The 21,362-nt window shown below is 41.1% G+C and overlaps 2 protein-coding genes across 2 annotated transcripts in view; both read left to right on the forward strand.

Annotated features, from left to right (window-relative positions):
• The first annotated feature begins 366 nt into the window (after window positions 1-366).
• Window positions 367-7,722, forward strand: LOC134339482 (histone chaperone asf1b-like). Its single transcript, XM_063036033.1, has 4 exons — window positions 367-640; window positions 777-892; window positions 4,332-4,508; window positions 6,697-7,722. The coding sequence occupies exons 1-4, from the start codon at window positions 367-369 to the stop codon at window positions 6,898-6,900; spliced, it is 771 nt and encodes a 256-aa protein (XP_062892103.1). The 3' UTR covers window positions 6,901-7,722.
• An 8,165-nt stretch (window positions 7,723-15,887) lies between these two features.
• The window catches only part of LOC134339491 (cAMP-dependent protein kinase catalytic subunit alpha-like), a 219,536-nt gene continuing 214,061 nt past the window's right edge, over window positions 15,888-21,362 (forward strand). Inside the window, exon 1 of the mRNA XM_063036047.1 lies at window positions 15,888-16,051. Within this exon, the coding sequence (XP_062892117.1) occupies window positions 15,943-16,051 (109 nt within the window). The 5' untranslated portion in view covers window positions 15,888-15,942. The remainder of the gene's footprint in view (window positions 16,052-21,362) is intronic.

Genomic DNA, 21,362 nt, shown 5'->3' on the forward strand with positions numbered 1-21,362 from the left:
CTCATCCATCCCCTTCCCCCTCATCCACCCCCCTTTCCCCTCATCCATCACCCACCTCGTCCTCAGACCATGCTCTGAACTCCCAGATCCCGTGTCCCTCTGTCATCCATTGGCTCTGGTGTTCCCTCATCCCCCGATCCATCACCCTCCCTGCCCTCAAACCGCGGTCAGAACATCCAGCTCCCCACGAAGCCCCTCAGTCACCAGTTGTTCATTCGCTCCGCTGTCCAAACGGGGTTTTCCCGCCAGCGGCCCCGCCGCTGATTGGACAAGCTGGCGGCACTGAGAACGGTTTATGCATAAAGTTTATCGAAAGGGGAAATCGTTGCTGTTGTATTCTCGCGAGAGTGGCTGCGGTATAAATAGATGAGGTTGGCGGGAGGCGCGCAATGTGAGAGCGGCGGCGGGCAAAGGGAAGGCGGAGATCGGCCTCTGGAAGAGGAGGGGGAAACCAGGCGGCGGATCGCGGGGACCCCGGGTAGCCACACTTCTCAGTTCTTTTCTTCTTTCCCCCCGCCCCCCGCGTTCGCTATGGCCAAAGTGCAGGTGCTGAACGTGGTGGTGCTGGACAACCCATCTCCCTTCAACAACCCCTTCCAGTTCGAGATCACCTTCGAGTGCATCGAGGACCTGCCGGACGGTGAGGACAGGCGCGCGCCGCCCGGCCGCCCCTCCGTCGCTGATTGGCGCATTCCGTTTTGTCAATGGAGCCGTCAGCTGCTCTGGCGCGCTCTCGGCCCCGGCGCTCACTTTATTGTCAATACTTTTCTGTTTAGATCTGGAGTGGAAAATCATATACGTGGGCTCTGCGGAGAGCGAGGAGCACGACCAGGTGCTGGACTCGGTGTTGGTGGGACCCGTCCCGGCCGGGCGTCATATGTTTGTGTTTCAGGTACTGTGTGATCAGGCCAGTCAGCACAAAACGCTGACTGCATCAGCATACCCTGTGTGTTTGAGCAATTTTCGGTGTTCGTAGCGCCTAACTATTTCGTATAGAGTTTGCGTCTAAAATATTCCTTTATTTACATTAGTGGTGTGGCAATTGTGATCTGCTTGGCCTGTTAGGATTGATTTTGGTTTAGATGCACTTACCGAAGTTTTATTGCGATTACTGGTGTTGCTTACTGCAGATATGTTATTTAAACTGATGGATAATTCTTGGTATTTCTAGGACTGCTAGAACAATAACATTGTGGTAACGTCAAATGAAAGGAATGATGCGAATTATTAACTGTTTCTCCCCCCCCCCCCGAATGCTGTTGAGGGCCCAAGTAGTTCCAACATATTTTTCTACATTTGAACTTTTTTCCCATTGTTATTGGGGGACATTAATTCAATTGTTCTGTTCCACAAATTATCTGACATGATTTCTATTGCTCTGCTTCTATCTTCTGCAATAGCCAGCAGTAGTTGTATTAGGAGTTGCAGATAGCACTGAAGATTTTGCAGATTTGGTACTTCCTTTAACTAGTATCAATTCAAATGATTTCAGATGGAGCATTTATTTGTGTGCTACATCTAAAGCATGTTTCCAGTGTTGTCAATCTCCAATTTAGTGGTTTTCTATGTTTGATATACTTTGATCTGTTGCTGTGAGAATCAAATTATTTGCCTTGTGGTTAATTGAAAGTTAAAGTAAAATTATAAAATTTGAACTTTACTTTTTTTTAAATAGTAGATAGTGTCTTTGTTCCTTTACTCCAGTTGTACTGCTTAGTGGAGTAAACTGATTCCTCTTTTAATAACCCCAATAATCTAACCTTCACAATCTACTAGAGTGGAACATTTCAAAATCTCTGCAACATGTTCAATTTTCATAACTGCTTTGGCATTGTAACTATCTCCTTGTATGAGATTTCCCCACTAATAGAAACATCTGCCCATGTCTCTTTGTACACTTAGTGACTTATCTCTGTACCTCACAAGGTATCCAAAATACATGGGCTCCTTGGGTTCTGAATGGTTTGATTTGTGTAAATTGACTTTGCACAAATCCCTCAATTTTTAAACCCATTTTCCAGCTGGTAATGTCTCAAGTCAGTGGCTGGATTTAGTGTATTTCATTAATATGGGTAGCTTTTAATGGAGAAGAAGAATAGCAAGTGTGTGTAAGGGGGCTATGATGTGATTACCATAGAAAAGTGTTTGATTTGCAGAGAAAATGCAGGCACCTGGGAAGGGAGTCAGTGCATAAACTAGGGACTCAGTATTTCAAATGCAGATGTTAATATTATCCTTGGGTTCTTTATATCTGAAAAGTAATGACTAGCCTTATGTCACTTTGCATGGTTAGGTAAAATTTGTGCAGCACTTTACACAGCAGGTTGAATCTTGCTATTCAATGCAACCTATTCAGTATAAGTAATGTCAGTAATGGATATTTGACTCAGAATTCCCATTGCACAAGCTGGATATGCAGATTGCTTCATCTGTACCTTTTAGTGTTTTTCTCCGGCACCGGAGGCTTTGGAGTTGTAATCTGTTAGAAATCTTGGTTAAACTTAAGAGATAATGGGATTTTGTATAGTTTACAGAGAAAAAAATTATTCTACTGATCAATTAGTATCAACTTTAATTCTGAGTGACTTCCAATGTTTTTATATTTTCAATTTTGATGGTGTCCTACATTATTCAATAGCTGCCCTATGCACCCTTTCCAGTATAAATACTAATTCTAGTCCCTAGAGTACCTTATCTGGAGATGGGCAGCCCCATTTCAACTTGAGCTCGATTGCTAATAGAGGCAGTGAATGAATGCATGGGGGGATTCTGACTTTGTGCTGTTAATGTGCAAAGTTTAGATTGCAGAATAGTGGTTCAAGTGAGGAGCTTTGGGCAACCATGCTTTCCCCTTACAGGTGACCAGCTAGAGCAGATGATGGGTAGTTATTGGTTGTACTGTGGTTGTTAAATACAGAATTTTCTCACTTTTCTGTTTTTTAATGTAAGCCAAGCAACTTAGACAGAAGCCATGTCCATGTCACACTTAGGCCCAGAATGCTTTGTGTTGTATTTTCTGCCAGAAAGTAGGGGTTTTGTTTCACTAAGGTAATAACTGCAAGTAGGGAATGTAACCGTGAATATTTAGTCTATTTGTGCCAGAATATGAGGGTTTGTGGTTGAGTATTTGGGGACTTCACTCAAATAGAAAATTCAGAATCGTTTTGGTGGATCAATGGATTCTTGGTTCCTGTCTTTCACTAGATATGGCAAGGTGTTGTGATATTTGAGTTTGGGTTGGAGGAATATTGTGATCTGGGATGTTCTGGCAACATTATGGGCTTAGCTTAAGAGTCACCATGGAGCTTGGGTTGTACTGCATTGTCACAGAGTGATCAGCAGCACTGGGGCTCCACAGGGGACTGTCTTGTCTCCCTTTCTCTTCACCATTTACACCTCAGACTTCAACTACTGCACAGAGTCTTGTCATCTTCAGAAGTTTTCTGATGACTCTGCCATAGTTGGATGCATCAGCAAGGGAGATGAGGCTGAGTACAGGGCTACAGTAGGAAACTTTGTCACATGGTGTGAGCAGAATTATCTGCAGCTTAATGTGAAAAAGACTAAGGAGCTGGTGGTAGACCTAAGGAGAGCTAAGGTACCGGTGACCCCTGTTTCCATCTAGGGGGGGTCAGTGTGGACATGGTGGAGGTTTACAAATACCTGGGGATACGAATTGAGAATAAACTGGACTGGTCAAAGAACACTGAGGCTGTCTACAAGAAGGGTCAGAGCCGTCTCCATTTCCTGAGGAGACTGAGGTCCTTTAACATCTGCCGGACGATGCTGAGGATGTTCTACGAGTCTGTGGTGGCCAGTGCGATCATGTTTGCTGTTGTGTGCTGGGGCAGCAGGCTGAGGGTAGCAGACACCAACAGAATCAACAAACTCATTCATAAGGCCAGTGATGTTGTGGGGATGGAACTGGACTCTCTGACGGTGGTGTCTGAAAAGAGGATGCTGTCCAAGTTGCATGCCATCTTGGTCAATGTTGTCCATCCACTACATAATGTACTGGGTGGGCACAGGAGTACATTCAGCCAGAGACTCATTCCACCGAGATGCAGCACGGAGCGTTATAAGAAGTCATTCCTGCCTGTGGCCATCAAACTTTACAACTCCTCCCTTGGAGGGTCAGACACCCTGAGCCAATAGGCTGGTCCTGGACTTGTTTCATAATTTACATACTACTATTTAACTATTTATGGTTCTATTACTATTTATTATTCATGGTGTAGCTGTAACGAAAACCAGTTTCCCCCAGGATCAATGAAGTATGACTATGACATTCTGAATTGAATAAAACTCACTGTTCCCCTCTGCTTTTCCAGGCTGATGCTCCAAATGCAAGTCTTATCCCAGATGCTGATGCAGTTGGTGTGACTGTGGTGCTCATCACATGCACGTATAGAGATCAAGAGTTTATTCGTGTTGGGTATTATGTAAATAATGAATACACTGATCCTGAATTAAAGGAGAACCCACCAATGAAACCAGACTATGCCAAAGTAAGAATGACATAATTTCATTGTTTTGTTTTTAAGATTAAAAGCAAAATTGTAAGTCACTGCTTTAAAATCATTAAATGAATTTGATAGTATGCATTGGCTTGCTATGATATTGCCTATAGGATTGGCCTTGCAGACTACAAAATAAGTGAGCAGAGCTTGGAACAGTTATATTTTTAGTTAGACAAATGGCAGTGCTGAATTTTTTATTGATTAGGAACAAGTCTTGATATAAATGTATCCTGATGTGCTATACTGTAAATTTCATGCCCCACCTTTCTGTGAGTGTTTATTCCCTCCCTCATTCATAGGATGATAAACTGTAAGAGATGGCCATTGAGTCTGTCAATTCCTTCTGGAGTAATCAAAGCATCACCTCCCAGGCTTGTTTCCCAATAACGTTAGATGTTGAATAGTAAAATGAGTTTCCTGTTTTGGGTAAAATAAAACTCAAAATCAACTGTTTCCTTTTCTTTAGGGGAACGGGTATATCATATCCAGTCTTGCCTTCATACTACCCAGGTCCTATGATCAAACCTTTTGCCATCTCAGATTTTGTTTTTTTTTTTCAGTCACTTGTGTTCTTTAGTTTTAATCGCCCTATTTATATGATGTCTTTCATTGCAAATGGACATTGTTCCTGTCAGTACCATTGTGTTCCTGTGGTTCTGAAGTTGCCACAATGTTGAGTACATTAATGACAGTCGCCTTAAACTTACTCCCATGTAACACGAAGGATAAATCTGCATTAACCTTTAGTGTGATTTATTTCTTGATGTTTGCTTCAGTGGAACAATAGGTTTTGTTAGTGTTATTGTATTTGTACCCTTGCACCACTGCGGGTCCACTTATGCCTCCTCTGTCATACAGCTGCAGTAGGATGTTTGTGTTATAGTCCTTCAGATTTAGTCTTGCCAAAGAGATGTGCCCTTTTCAGTAATGACCTCTGCTTTTGGCACAGCGCTGAAACTTTAGTTGGAACAGCTTTTCAAAATGAAGCCTTGCATTTTTTTTTAAAGTGTACTTTTAGCCAAGTCCCTTATTGCCAATGAATACTTTTGAAATGTGGTCAGAAGAGCAGCACAAAATGACTACACATTTATGCGGAACCCTACATTAACCCCCAAGTTTCGTGCTACATTCCCATCAACTCCTTCAGGATTCATGACTTCTGTACACACTAGGGACAATTTGCAGTGGTCAATTAATAAACTTCTTTGGGATGTGGGAGAAAACCAGAGCACCTAGAGGGAATCCATGTTCACTGGTGGTGTTCGTGTGTAATTTGCAGAGTTTGGGATTGAATCCAGGTCTCTGGTCTGGCAAATTAGTAGCTGTATTAGTTCTGCCACTACTGCTGGTGATGCCTTTGATATTGTGTGTTGCTTCATATTTCCAGCATCTGCAGACTTTTGTTTATGATTTGCTGCTCCATTGTGAAAACTCAGTGATGCCTACCCTGAAGAAGCTTAAATCTCTTTGGGAGTTCAGTGAAGCCCACTCTCTGGTGCCCCCTCCCCCCGCCCACCAATTCTTCGACCATGTACTCACCCAGATCTGCTCCTTTCCCTCTTTCCCTTTTTATTCTGGTATCTTCCCCCTTCTCAGTCCTGAAGAAGGGTCTCAGACTGAAATGTCAACTGTTTCATCATTTCTATAGATGCTGCCTGACCTGCTGAGTTCCTTCAGCATTTTGTGTGAAGCCAGTTATGAATCCAATCAGCCAAGTTTCCCTCTATCCCATGCCACCTAACTTTGAGCCCATCACTGGAACCTTCTTGGGCACTTTGCTGAAATTTAAATACACCACATCCACTTTACCTCTTCAATAAAACCAATCCAGCTTATGAAGCACAACCTGCTCCTTACAGCCATGCTGACCATCATTAATAAGACTTTGCTTCTCCAAATGCTTGTAAATTCTGTCCAAGAATTCTCTCCAATAGCTTGCCCACCACTGATATAAGACTTCTGGGTCTATAATTCTGAGGATTACGTCTATTACTCTTAATTAAAAAAGAATAGCTTTTGCCACCCTACTACCACCTTGTTATGTTATTCATTATAGGTGCATTTGAATCAAGGCCCCTATAACTTTCTGATCAAATTCTTTAATCGTGTGAATAGTCTGGTTAATTGTTATTTTGGTATGACAACTGAAGTTTTACCTTTTCCCTTTGCCCTCTAGCTCCAGCGAAATATTTTGGCTTCAAACCCAAGAGTTACGAGATTCCACATCAACTGGGAAGGTGTCAGTGAGAAAATGGAAGATATTGAAAATGTTGACCCAAGTTCGAATGCAATGCTTCCACCCAGCTGTACACCCCTGAAGGGACTTGGGGCAGGAAGTGGACTAAGTATAGTTCCAGAGAACTCCATGGACTGCATGTAAAACGATCTAGTGAATACACATTGAAGTGGACAAGATTATTTTTTTACCCAGGTTTGTTAGCTTTTGGAGTTAATTGAAAAGAGGGTTTGTCAGACTTCAGTGTCCCAAAAGAAGACGTTAAATCTACAGGAGAGGGCGTGACGAAGGTAGGGGCCAAAGTTTACTAATTCCCATTCTGGTTCCATAGCAATTGCAGTAATTGTAACTGCCAAAGGTGATCTATAGTAAGCTGGCTTCTGCCCAGTGGTAATGGTTATTGGTAAAATGCAGGTGATGTCTGTTGTAAATTAGCCAGAAATGTATAACTACAGAACTTAGTTTTGTTTTTGCTGTGTAGGTCTGAAAAGGTTGGGGATGGGGGGATGGGAAAAGTCTATAGTTTGTTAAATATGTTCAATGCCTTTTCTGAAATTGTCCACAAGCTGGCCATTTCCAGAGCTTCAGTTAACAATTGACTAGATGTGCTATTGCCACTTGTTTCACCAATGACTTCTGGAACTTTATAAGGAAGTGGAGTTACTGGTATCCAGCAAAGCATCTCTACCTAATCCAAGCTGGGAGTTGAAATTAACTGTATGAATGTCATTGTCCAGCATAAATGTTTTCAGAATCTCAACACGAAAACTATTTTGTAACTTTTAATATTGTACTTTGTAAATCGTGATCCAAACCTGCCTGTGGCTGTAGGACAGGATAATGAAATGTTTAAATTCAAAAAAAAATATAAGCTTTATAAACATTGGTTTTGAAAACACCATTTTTTACAAATGTTAGTGATGTAAAAATGTATTGTATTGCTTTGCCTGAATAAAAGCACTTGTAAATGCAGTTGCCTGTGATATTTTTACAATCTTCCATTTCTAAAATTTTTATTCAGAGGTAATGTGGAGTAGGCCTTCTAGATCTAATACTTTGGTGCTGTTTGTTTTTTAGCGTTCTTTTAAGGGAGCATTCTATTTGGTTGATCATCAGATAATTTTGGGTAATCCTGGTGTGAAAGGTTTTTGTGATTTCCTTAACAAGTGATGCTGATAGAATCTAACCCCTTGTTATCCAGATGTGAGCATATTTTTTATTGTCTGGTAAGTATTCTTGTGCAAAATTTTTCTATGAAATGGCATTACTAAACTGAAATACTTGGCAATTGGCATTAAAACATTCTTTAAAAAACCTGCTTGGGCCTTTAAGGAGCTGCAGGAGAAACTCAGCAAGTCAAGCAGCATCTGTGGTGGCGAAAGAGTCGATGTTCAGACGCACCTTTGCATTAATCCTGATGCAGGTTCTCGACCGGAAACATTGACTATCTTTTGTGTCCACAAAATGTTGCTTGAGCTGTTGAGTTCCTGTAATAGTCTTTTGTTCCAGATTCCAGTATCTACAGCCTGTCTGGTCAGGATGGCAGCCAGTTCTGTAGAAATGGGTACAGGGATCCTGAATTGCAGTAGTGTGTAACAGCCATTGCATGCTTTTAGAATATAACTGGCTTTCTGAATTGTAAAAAAGTAACAAGCCACCTGGGTCAAATTAAGTTTTTTGATCAGTATACGTTTTTGGAAGTATTACTGATTTGAATGTGTACTGAGTGATCAGAAGTTAAGTCTTGTTTGTTGAATAGTTCCACAAAGAATTTGCAATATTCAATAGGATTTGTATAAATTCTTGAAAGGGGAAATGTGGAATAAGGAATAGGTGAAATTGTAAACTACTTTTACAGGATGTGTAATAGCAACCTTGTAGTTCTTTCTAACGGCCATCTATGGTGAAATACAGGACAGTTTTTTTTTCCAAAAAAAAAAATCCCTCTTGTAACCACATCATTTTGCCAGATGCAGAAGTTTCTAGTTAATAGTGGTGACTGACCTAACTCTTCTACCAAGATGTAGAGGGGTTGTGGCAAGTTGAGGGCTACTGTATGAGGAATGTCTAGCAGCTCCAGGGCTGTATTCCCTGGAGTTCAGGAGAATGTTGGGGGTGGGGTTATCTCATTGAAACATTCCAAATGTTAAGAGGCCTGAACAGATTAGATTTGGCAAAGTTATTTCCTACAGTAGAGGAGTCTAGGACAAAAGGGCACAATTTCAGGATTGAAGGACGTCCATTTAGAACAGATGCGGAGAAATTACTTCAGTCAGAGGGCGGTAAATCTGGAATTTGTTGCCATAAGTGGCTGTGGAGGCTAAGTCATTGGATGCATTTCATAGAAAAATTGATAGGTTCTTGATTAGCCAGGGTATCAAAGGGCAGTGGGGATGACTGGAAAAATTGGAACAGCCCATGATTGAATGGTGGAGCAGACTCAATGGGTCAAATGGCTTACTTCTGCTCCTATATCTTATGGTCTTGTGGAATGGACATTGCTGGTTAATGCTGAAACAAGTAACATTTAATGTGCAAAAGAAATTCTGCTGGTTCTAAAACAGTGAATATACTCAGATGCTGCCTGAATTGCTATGTTGACCTTTAAGGCAGAACTTTAAAAATAGAAGTGAAAAAGGACTGCAAAAGGAAAGATCTGGGGTGGCAATCAGATTTAAGTGATTTCTTTAGAGGGCAACAACATGGTGAATAACAAGCTGTGTGGAGGATGTGAAATGAAATGACAAAGAAGATGAAGTGAAAACATTGCTGGAATAACTGATCATCTGAAGCAATTGAAATCAGTAAGTTCTGAAGGCTATAATGTGCCATGCTAGATGTTATCCCTCAAGGCTTAACTGAGTGTGACTGATGTACAGTGTGCTTTGGGTTGTTGATTTACAGTAACACATAACCTTGTTTGGTATGTATGCATTGCCCTCAATGAAGCTTGAAGCTAGATGGTGCTAGTACAACTTGAGTATCTGAGCAGGTTACTGGTTGGGAACTGTTGCTTCATGGTGCAGTTAGTGTTTTTAATTGGATTCTGTAATTTGAGTGAACTGACTAGTTTTTTCCTAGTCTTTTTGAGACACCTGTGCAACTTTACAACACTAGTGCCTAAAACTACTAGAATTTGCTGGAAGAGCTGGTTTACAAACCCAGCTAGTTGGAACAGATCTTTACATGGATGTTAGATTCAGCAAAAGCCAAATAAACTTAGTAGTTAGTCATCACATGGAAGACTAATTATGGTGAGAATATTGAAATGGACTGGTGTTGGTTTCAACTGCACCATGTAGGAGTGTACCAAATCTAAATTGAACTTCAGTAAAAAGTGCTGGCGAATGTACTAGAACTTAATTTCACATTCCTGAACACCCAAAGCCAGTGTTCCAAAACAGGTGTCTTGGATAGTAGGCATAATTGTGGCAGCTTGGCAATCTGACATTCCAGAGTTGTCTGGAGCTCCAGCAAGTACAATTTAGTAATTAGTGAAAGATGGGGGGAAAAAACACCAGTAAGGAGTCTTGCAATCTTAAGTGGTAATCAAATCTAGAAGATTAGATTTGGATTTGCTTATCACTTGTACATTGAAACAGTGAAATGTGGTGTTTTCATTAACATCAACACCTGTGTGCTAGTGGCAGCCTGCAAGTGTCATGACTTGTGTTACACCGGCATAGCATACCCACTATTCTGTGGAACAAGCACCAACAGCTAAAGGAAGTCCCCTTCCCACCTACTCCCAGAAACACTATTCGATGAAAGGAAAGTCGTGTTTGACAAATCACTTAAAAGGTTATTTCAAGGTAACAGTGAAGATGAGCCAGAGTCTAGGGTATACTGGATTTCCACAAGTAGATTTGGGGGGGACATGATGGGACAGTGAGTAGAACTATCCTCTGATTTAGGAGTAGCTTCCCTTTCTTCAGAATGAATTGGTGTAATCTATTGTACTTTGTTACTTTTTTGCACTATTTAATTTGGAATTGTTATTTTTCTTGTGCTGCTGCAAAACAAGATTTCACATCACTTAAGTGATAAATTTGATAATCAGATTAGTATTGGATTAATGTGCTAAACACCTGTTTCTTTGCACAGAATTCTGAAGATTCATATACCACATCAAGAAATTCCTGTCCTTTACCCTCCACACCTTCAAATCAGTTGTAACAATCTGAACTTTGTCTCACTGTGATCATAGTCTGCTGCTTCCCTTCCCTGAGCCTACCTTGCCAAACTTTTGTTCTCCCTCTCCTTGCATTTTTCTCCTGTCTTCGCCATGGTTCTCCAGACACTATCTATGGGAACACATTCACGAACGCCTTTAATATACTGACTATCTTCCTGAAACCAGTTTTAGGTGGACAACAATCACCTGGTTCTAATCTTAACTAGTCATCATGACACCATCAGCAACAATTTTTCTTTCAACTTTTGTATCTTTAATTTTTGATGTTCCAGAATTTCTGCACTCATTGACTCTCTACGGGTAAATTACAGCAGCAAATTATCCTGGGAATCCACATATCTTTAGCATGTGAGGAAACAGAGCACCTGGGGAAATCCTCGAAGCTTGCACATTTTGTCACCTCAACAGACAGCCTCTGGAGTGAGGAATTAATCCAGGTCACTGGAGGTGTGAAGTGGAGCAACACAAATCCCAGTGTATCAGGTAGCAGTGATCGCTACCCTCCTGTATATTCAGGGAGATTTGGACTACTAACACCAGACTACTTAGTGGGATAGTCAGCATCTAGAAGGAAATGGACAGTCAATGTTTTGAGTTGAGGAATTTGCATTCAAAACCCAAACCAATCACTATATCCATGCCTTTGGACCCAATTCAGATTCTTTAATACCAGATTTGATCATGTCTCAGTTAATTTGTTGCTGAAATCATCTGTGCCTTCAATACTGTTCTGCTGCATTCTTCACCCAGTTTCCATCTTGCATAAGAGGTTCATCTAAAACTTGCCTATTTCATCTACCACTCTTGCCTATAATGACTCCCAATCTGGTTTTCAAGTATCTTTTATTTTCAAAGCCCTTGTCATCTCTGAACCTCTTCCAGCATTACTGTGTCAACTGGTCTCTTCCAATTCTGGCTTCTCACCCATTCCCTATCTATTCAGTCCAGCTGGCTGTGCCTTAAGCTCTGAAACTCCACCATCGCACTCTCCCCACCACCATATAGTGTTATTCGTAAAGAGGTTCTATTTGTATCTGACCATCAACCAGAGGGAAAATAAATTCTATGAACTTTTGAACTTGAATCTTAAACACCAAAGTTAGATTACCATGCAATTTTCTATTCTCAAGGCAATATAAACTCTTACATAATTTAAAAGATGCAGTCCCAATGTTACCTTGATGAATCTGCCACAAAGCCATAATATCCTTCACCTGATGTGAACTGAACAGCATATTGTAAGTAGGGTCCTACAGCTTTTCCTATCTGTAACATTGCCTTCAGCCTTTGCATTCCAGGCCTCTAGAGATAAAGACCAACATTCCATTTGGCTTTTTATGATGTAATAGAAAGACAGGCAAATGCTGTCTGACATTCATGGAAGCTAGCATCATTTTCAAGTCTCCAATGGAGAAATCTGCATCCAACTGTAAAGTTTTTTTCCTGGTCAATATAGAGTATGCAGTCTCTCTCCTCAGTTTTCAGAAGGCTTAAATACAAGCTTGTACAAGATAGACACCTTGAACTGCTACTAGAGTTTAACCGGCTAAAAAAGGTACAGACTACCTGTGCCTTTTCCATTGGTTGTCCATTCTTCTGATGGATGTATCTGATTACGAAGCAGCAGGTAAATTATGGTTATCAAATTACTCATGGGGGGGGGGAATTCTTCATATGGATCACTCTGCCCATAGATTCCAGGCTAACCCAGAAGCATAGGGCCATCTCCTGATTGATTATGCCACTTCCTGAACACAAGTTTAAGTGGAGTTCTGTGTTTTCAAGGGGTGGAGAGAAAAAGAGAATGGACTTCTATCACTCTTCAAATCTAACATACCGGAGAGAGAATGTGATGTCATGGATGTGAAGGGAAGTGAGCTGCTCACTATAATCACTATCACTGCAGTAATGAGCCACTAGATGGCCTAAAGGTAGACAAGCCCCCAGGACCTGATGGGATGCATTCCAGGGTACTGAAAGAAATGGGGCATGTTATAGTAGATATGTTTGTGATAATTAAAATTCTCTGGACTCTGGGCAGGTCCCAGCAGACTACAAGACAGCAAATGGCATATCACTGTTTACAAAAGCATGTAAACAAAAGTCAAGTAACTAGGCCAGTTAGCTTAACCTCTAGTCAGGAAATTGCTTTAAGTTATAATTAAGGAAGAAACATTGAGACAGCTGGATAAAAGTGGTTTCATCAGGCATACACTATGGATTAATGAAGGGTGGGTCCAATTGGCAACCTTACTGGAGTTCTTTGAGGAGATAATGAGCACAATGGATAGAGGGGAACAGGTGGATGTATACTTGGACTTCCAAAAGCATTCTGTAAAATCATAAGGTATAGGAACAGAATTAGGCCATTTGGCCCATTGAGTCTGCTCTGCCATTTCATCATGGCTGATCCATTTTTCCTCTCAGCCCCAATCTCCTGCCTTCTCCCTGTATTGGTTCATACCTTGACCAATAAAGAATTTATCAACCTCTACTTTAAATATACCCAATGACTTGGCTTCCACAGTCACCTGATGCAAAAAAATTCCACAGATTTACCACTTTCTGGTGAAAAATTCCTTCTCATCTCCATTCTGAAAGGGTGCCCCTCTATCCTGACATGGTGTCATCTGGTCTCAGACTCCCTCATAACAGGAAACATTAGATAATGTGCTGCATAAAATACTTATCCATGATAATGCATAGACAGAGGACTAGTTAACCAAAAGAAGGCAGAGTTGGGATAAACGGATGCTTCTGATTGGCAGTCAGTGGTGAGCGGAATGCCCAGGAAATGGTGCTGAGCCTACAACTGTTCATGAAACACACTAGCAATTTGGGGGGGGGGGGGGAGCTGAGTGCAGTTTATCTAAGTTTGCTGATCACATTAAACTGAGTCAAGAAAAACATTGTGCAGAGGATGTGGAGAGTCAGCAGAGAGATATTGATAGGTTAAATGGGCAAGGGACTGGCAGATGGAATACAACATAGTAAATATGAAGTCATTTACTTTAGAAGGTAAGTACATTGAATTATTCTTTAAATGACAAAAGATTGCAACATGTTGTGCAGAGGGCCTTGGGACTGCTCATGCATGAATTGAAAAATGCTGATTTGCAGGTGCTGCAGGTTATCAACAAGGCATCTGCATGCCATCTTGGTGAACGTCTCCCATCCACTACATAATGTACTGGGTAGGCACAGGAGTACATTCAGCCAGAGACCCATTCCACCGAGATGCAGTACAGAGCATCATAGGAAGTCATTCCTGCCTGTGGCCATCAAACTTTACAACTCCTCCCTTGGAGGGTCAGACACCCTGAGCCAATAGGCTGGTTCTGGACTTATTTCATAATTTACTGGCATAATTTACATATTACTATTTAACTATTTATGGTTCTGTGACTATTATTTATGGTGCAACTGTAATGAAAACCAATTTCCCCCTGGGATCAATAAAGTATGACTATGACTATGAAATGGAATGATGGCCTTCATTGCTAGAGGGATTGAATTTAAGAACAGTGTAGTTATGCTGCAACTCTACAGTACTGGTCTCCTTAATAGAGGTAAGGTACTGACTTTGGAGGCAGTTCACCAGGTTAATTTTGGAGATAGGGTTTTAGCCTATGAGGAGAGATTGAGTCACCTGGGACTACAGTTACTAGAGTTCAGAAGAATTAGATGAATCTTAAAGAAACATATGAAATTTTGAAAGGAATCAGTAAAGTTGTATCCACTGGTAAGTGAGGCTATAAACTAGTGGACATAGCTTCAAGATTTAGGGAATAGATTTAGGATGGAGATGAGGAGAAACTGCTTCTTGCAGGGAGCAGTGAACCTGTGGAATTCTCTGTGCAGAAAAGCAGTAGAGGTTACCTTGTCAAATATATTTAAGGCACCATTAATTAGATGTTTGCTTAACAATGAAATTACTGGTTATGGGGAAAAGACTGACAGGTGGAGCTGAGTCCACAGCTAGATCAACTGGGATCTTGTTGAATTGTGGAGCACGCTTGGTGGGCCAGTTGGCCTGCTTAAGTTCGAAGCATGGTGCCAATCATTGACAAGGCAGAAAGTCAATAATTCAATCACCAGCTGAAAACAGTGGTGTTTGTACATCAATCACTGCAGGACAGGCATCATGTCACTGTAAAGGGTGTGCTGGATACATCACTGCTCTTGCCATCCAGAAACTGGGACCAACAATTTCTTGGGGTGACTGAATTCCAACATAGTAGCAAGGAAATTTAAATTGTTAATTCATTAAACTGGATTAACACAACTAGTGTGCTTGATAGTGGCCATAAATGCACCAGCCTGTGACTGAAAATCCACCTGGTTCAGACTTGTGCTGTTAGGGAAATCTGCCCTCACCTCGACCTGTCTGTAAGTGACCCCAGAGCCAATGCAACAGGGCTAACCTCTAAACTGCTCTCCAAACCCCCTCAAATGAAGGAAAACTGGGGATGGTAATAAAGGCTGGCCTTACCAGTTTTTTGTTCACAGCCCAGAAACAAATTTTAAACAATAAAAATATCAAAATAGATTGTTAATCTATCCTGATTGCACGTCAATCACAGCCTATCCCGTCGCTCAACGGAGGCGGGACGATATGATCACGTGATCGCCCGGGAGGGGTGGGATATTTGTCATTGAAAGGTGTTCAGCCAATCCAGGAAAGGGATCCGGGAGCTCCTGTGACGCAGATTTACTTCAGCCTATAAGCGGCTGAGGTAGCCGTCAGTTTAACGACTCCCATCGTGGGGCCTGCGAGCAGGGGGTTGGTCGTTGGGTGCCTGGGAGGGATCGACGCCGTAGGGGAAAATGGGACCGGCATCTTCGCTCCGAGCGCGCCGCTCGCCAATCCGTGGTCCGACCCGCCTATCAATCCATCAACCGTAGCCAATTGGTGAGCGCGGGGAGGCGGGCTGTTGCCGGCTGTTGTTCGGTATCGCGCTGAGGTGGAGGGGACACGGGGTGGCGGTGAAATGAAGCTCTGGCGGCTTACGAGTCGCGAGTGGGGCAAGGAGAGCGGTAGCAACACCAGCACCGTCGCCTACAAGGACCACATGATGAGGAGTCAGGATTTTGAAAGCGGTGCGTGCTGGGCAAGGGGTTATGTGGTGGGATGTGGGATGTGGGATGTGGGAGGGTGGGCTCATGCTGGAGGAGAGGCCTCTGTCCCCACCGTGGTCTCCTTCGTCACTGAACCGTCAACACATATTGGGAGGCTGCCGATCTGTGCAGAGAGAGATCCCGTAGTGGACACTGTCCCAGTCATAACTTGGCTTTCCCATTGAGTGCCCCTATCTGAGAGCGTGGGCAGAGACTGGAGATTGACGTTCCTTAGTGAACGCTGCATCTCTTACAAAATAGTGATTAGTGTGGGAGTAGAACCTGGAGACAGTTTCCAAATTGGCGATGGCTGACTGCTGGTTCCCATGAACAGACTAGCAGCGAGCAAGAATTCTGGTGAAATTATTTTGATGTTTACTAGGTCTCTGTAGCAAACGACAGACAGCCGGCTTTTAAGCCTACTCTGTAATTGGGGATAGAGATGGAGCTGGAAAAGCTTTCAGGTTTGATGCTTTCAAGTTTTTTGGATTTTATACCATCACTTCACAATCCACGTGATTATGTGGAAAAGAATCTTTAGAGGAAGGAGGCAGTAGTATTAATCTTTTTTGCAAGGAAGTTTTTTATGATATGTCTTGGAAAATTTAGTGAGTGTGGCAGTAGTGAATTGATAATCTACATTCAATGACTTAGAAAGAGGTAGGGATAATGGATCTTCCAGTTGCCATCTTCCAGAATTTCGTGGATTCTAGAATGGTTCCCACTGATTGGAACATACAATTGTAAGAACATTCTTGAAGGAGATACTCGGAGAACTACAGATCAGATATTCTGATGTCAATGGTAAGGAAAATACTTGCATCTTTTGCTCAGGGTGTGACTATAAGGCAGAAAAAAGATCAAGGTTGTGTAGTGTCAATATGAATTTATGAGGGAGAAATACTGTGATTGTTATTTCTTTGAGATTGTAACTAGTGAAAGGGGAACGGTCAAAGACTTTCAGCATTGCTTAAGAAAATTGGAACACATAGGACTGGTGATAATGGTGCAGATGGAGAACTGCTTAATAATCAGAACTGGAAAATAAGTTTCAATTTTTGATTTAGTTGTGTCTAGCAGTATGCTGCATGAATTACTGCTAGGACCTTGCTAGTCTTCAGGCTAAACAGAGAATAGGATGAAGGATCAAGTGCCATAAATCTAAGAGTCAAAGCTGGTAGCTTTAGTAGTTTGAAAGGATGTAGAGAGGCTTCAGAATTATACAAACAGACTAAGCAGATGAGGAAAGTGGTCATCTATTTAAGTAGAAAAGTGGAAATGGAGAGTATTTCTTCAATAGTGAAAAACTGAATGGTGTTGGTGACCAAGAGGACATTGATTTCCTTGCAGGTGGATTATTGAGCATTAATGTCCAGGTACAGCAAGCTATTTGGAAGGCAAGGTATTTGTTAGCCTTTGCTGCAAGAGAATTTGACTCCATCTCATTAAGGTGTTGGAAAATATTCTTGCAGTAAAGGGAGAGCAATGAAGGTTTATCGCAGATTAAGCAGAGGGAGCTAGAGACTCTCAAGTTTAGAAGAATGCAATTTCATTGAAAATCTTTGACGATTATGTTCCCTGGGCTGGAGTGTCTGTAATAAAATGGTCATTTAGAACAGATTTAATCAAGAAAGTATTCAGTCATTGACTGTTTGGATAGAAATAATTCTGTTTTTGGATGTTTAGCTATCTGGTGGATAAGGGTTTGGTGGTAAAGATCTGTCTGAAGGTGGATCAGGTATGAGGGATTGAAAGGTCTTTCCATTTCTCACAATCAAACAACATGGTTACTTTTTGCATGCTCAATCTTTTTTTTTTACCAAATACATCAAAATGTTATTTCCCTGGAACTGTAGTCTTTATATCCACTATTACAGTATGGTCAATATCTGTGATACGCTTTATTCTCCAATTGTATTACTCTTATATTTGTGTTGTCTAATATTAATCAGTGTCATTCATTCTGTTTCTTTTTCTCAACTAGTCAAATCTCGGGTAATAGCAAAGTACAGCGCTTAAGGGCCAAACAGACATTACAGATGTAAATACCTTGATCTGAGCCCATACGATCGAAGCTATTCAAACTTGTCTTGCATAGAATTCAGGCATATTTTTTATTCCATTAAGTTAGAGCTGAAATACAATTCCAGCAATGAAAGAATGTTTAACCATGTAACAACTGATTTATTTTTAATGGTAATGTACATTCTCACTAGGGAGGTAAGGTTAGGTGAACAATTGTGCATAAATTTAAAATTCATATTCTCAGTTATTTTATTGACTGATATTCACAGATTTTTGACTTCTGATTACAGACATGCAGACATCAGCAAAGTTAAGGGTGGTTCTTTCCAAAGCTGTTGCCCTAAAAGTTTCACCTGGACAAACTGGTGAAAATGTAATTCCATTTATCTTTGATCTGAGGACAATGTGATCCTTGGCCCACATTTGGGGATACTCCATGTCATCCTGTCTAGGTGACTTTTAAGCTATGTGTTGGACACCATTGTACTCTGCAGGAATGCCTACAGGTTCTGTCTGAGGTGGGTGTTAATTTGTGTATGCAACCTGTCTGGAAAGAGTCCAACTGCTGCTACTTTTCGTTGATTTCTGGTTTTAATTTAATTGTGCATGTTCAGTGTGAAATTTTCTTCTAACTATGGTATTTTTCTTGCTGAGTGGTTCTGGCTGCTTTTAGATGACTTTCTTTACTATTTACATTCTTAGCTTCTGGCTCTCTTCTGTAGTTGACTTCAGTAGGGTTTAAATTGTGTGCAGTACTTGTATCAACACTCTGCAGTGAGTACTTTAGAGTTTGTGTGTATTGTGTGTTTATGTTTTCTTAATCCGACACCTACAGGGCTCCCCTTGTTTCTAGCCCTGTGGATTTTTTTTTTGTTTCTCCTTTTGAAGGTGGAACAGCATGAAAGCTGTCGATGGCTTGGACTGGAACCTCTTGTCAGCCAGACTGAAGAAGAATGGTGAAAGAAAAAGGAATAATACTTTTGAAATGAACATTTCTCATTTCATATGGGGAGAATCACAAAGTTCACATTGGGAGAAAGTCTCAAAATAACTTCTATGAAGTTAACGAAGAAAAAATGGCAATGGATGACTAATGCAAATGTTGTGTTCTCATACCTGATAAGAATAGATACTTGGTGATTTGTGTGATAAATCAGATGCAGTAGTGAGTGCTGGTAATGTTGATGTTGAAAGCTGAATGTTGATCTGGAACCTAATGCCATTTCTTCAGATGATACCACCATGTTGTTCTCGTCTAGATGAGATCTAAGAACAGATCTTTGGAAGCCAGCAGAATTGATTCAAAATGTGTTCAATTCACAATTGCTGCCTGACCAACTGAGTATTCACAGTGATTCTTTGTTTGTATTTAATTTTTATTCTGCAGCCTTTTTGTTGTTGCATTCATCGTATGTGCAGGGAAAGTGTCCAATGATGCTACAAAATGCATTTTGTTAAAATGGCTGCAAATGTTTTAGTTGTTCATAATTTTGTGTAGATTGCATTGATGCAGGCTGAACTGGTCCCTGGCTTTTGTGTGCTGGTGAGGGAGCTTTTAATGGTAATATGTCTGACTACCCCACTGACACCGGAACTCTGCAAATGATAAAACCAGTAAACCCTCCCAGCTTTTTCAGCAGCTACTGAAGACATTTTTGATATTGCAGATTGAAAGATGGTACCAAAACTTGTGTGCCATAAGTTCAAGATTAATGTCTTCAACCATACAGCTAAACGAAACAGTGGGGCCAAGGTGCAAAACACAGTGCATAGGGTCAAACACAGCACCTATAGTTATGATAAAACATACAGTCACAAAACAATACCATTAGCACAAGACATGGAGCGACATGACCTGAAAGATTGGGGTGCGTGGGATGTTGTCTTGGAGCCATATATCTGCAAGATCAAGTATGCTGTAGTTACTTGTCTCACGTTGTGACAGCCACAAGCAAAGGCAATTCAGCTTGTCTTGCAGGGAGAGAACACTGGAGAGCGGCACCAATGGGAGGGGCCAGCCCCCAACCTGGCATGGATTCCAGTGTGCATGCAGTTTCTCTCTTCTCTCCCACACTGCTTCCGGCGCCTCCTCCCTTGGGTGGCTGTAACAGGTGTAACCACCGAATGAGGGTCAGAACTATGCAGCTCTCCCGCCATAAATAAACCAAGTATCCATTGCAGAAAAACTGTTTCCAAAACCTTGCACTATTGGTAGTGTAATGGTTAGCACAATGCTTTACAGTACCAGAGATCCAGGTTCAATTCCTGCCACTGCCTGTAAGGAGTTTGTATGTTCTCTCTAACCATGTGGGTTTCCTCCCACAGTCCAAAGATGTACTGGTTGGTAGGTTAATTAGTCATTGCAAATTGTCCTGCAATTAGACTAGGCTCAAATTGGGGGATTGCTGGATGGTGCGGCTTGAGAAACCCAAAGGGCCTATTCCGTGCTGTATCTCAATAATTAAAATGATTCAAAAAAAATTGCAGTGTCTTTTGAGAAACTGTTAACCTCTGCAATTGTTCACTAGAAAGTCTACAATATCACTGTTTTTGTATATCGACCAAAAAATGGTCACAAAGGCTCGTCTCTATCTTTAAGCATGTTATTTGTCCTGGCTTTAAATTTCTTAACCATAAAACTGCTTTTGAAAGAATACAGCATTATTGATAGGAGTTGGTGGATGGGGGCAGGTAGGAGAATCTTCTTTAAAGATTGAACTGAATATTTTGTCTTCTGGAAGCTAATTTGTTCTTAGTGGCCAATGTTGGTTGCCTTTGCTTCACTGCAAGTTTTGTTTAGTTTTGCACAATAGTGTGAAGAGTTGAATGAGGACTTTCATATCTACTCAGTTGTTGCTTATTAGGGTGTGGTTTCAATGGTGCTTGTCATACTTTGATATCTTATCCATCTGTCCATTCTTCATGTGTGAATCTAGTCCATGATAAACTATAGGACAAGTGACCACGCGACTAGATGTTTTTGCTCAATTTAGTCTATATACCAACAATCACACGTGCCTTTCCTAGTATGCTTGGTAGTATTTACACTGTCTCCTTATCAACTTCAATTGCACCTTTTATTGTAAGCAAGTTTCAGTTCAACAATTAATCAATATTTTCTTTAGTCAACTGTGGCTCCTTATAACTTAACAGGATGAACCAATAGGTAATCAAAGTAGATGTGAAGCAAATTGAAATATGAGTCTTGTTATTTCATAAAATTCCTGTTAAGGTTAAATATTCAAGTTGGATCTGGAAGAACAATAAT

Source organism: Mobula hypostoma, chromosome 29 (assembly GCF_963921235.1).
Source record: "Mobula hypostoma chromosome 29, sMobHyp1.1, whole genome shotgun sequence".
NCBI classification, from domain to species: Eukaryota; Metazoa; Chordata; class Chondrichthyes; order Myliobatiformes; family Myliobatidae; genus Mobula; species Mobula hypostoma.

Excerpts from the sequence above, each read along its gene's own strand:
- LOC134339482 (XM_063036033.1), top strand. The coding sequence starts at position 367 with ATGAGGTTGGCGGGAGGCGCGCAATGTGAGAGCGGCGGCGGGCAAAGG. Across the intron at positions 641-776 it reads CATCGAGGACCTGCCGGACG|ATCTGGAGTGGAAAATCATA; the intron begins GTGAGGACAGGC and ends TTTTCTGTTTAG. Across the intron at positions 4,509-6,696 it reads TGAAACCAGACTATGCCAAA|CTCCAGCGAAATATTTTGGC; the intron begins GTAAGAATGACA and ends TTTGCCCTCTAG.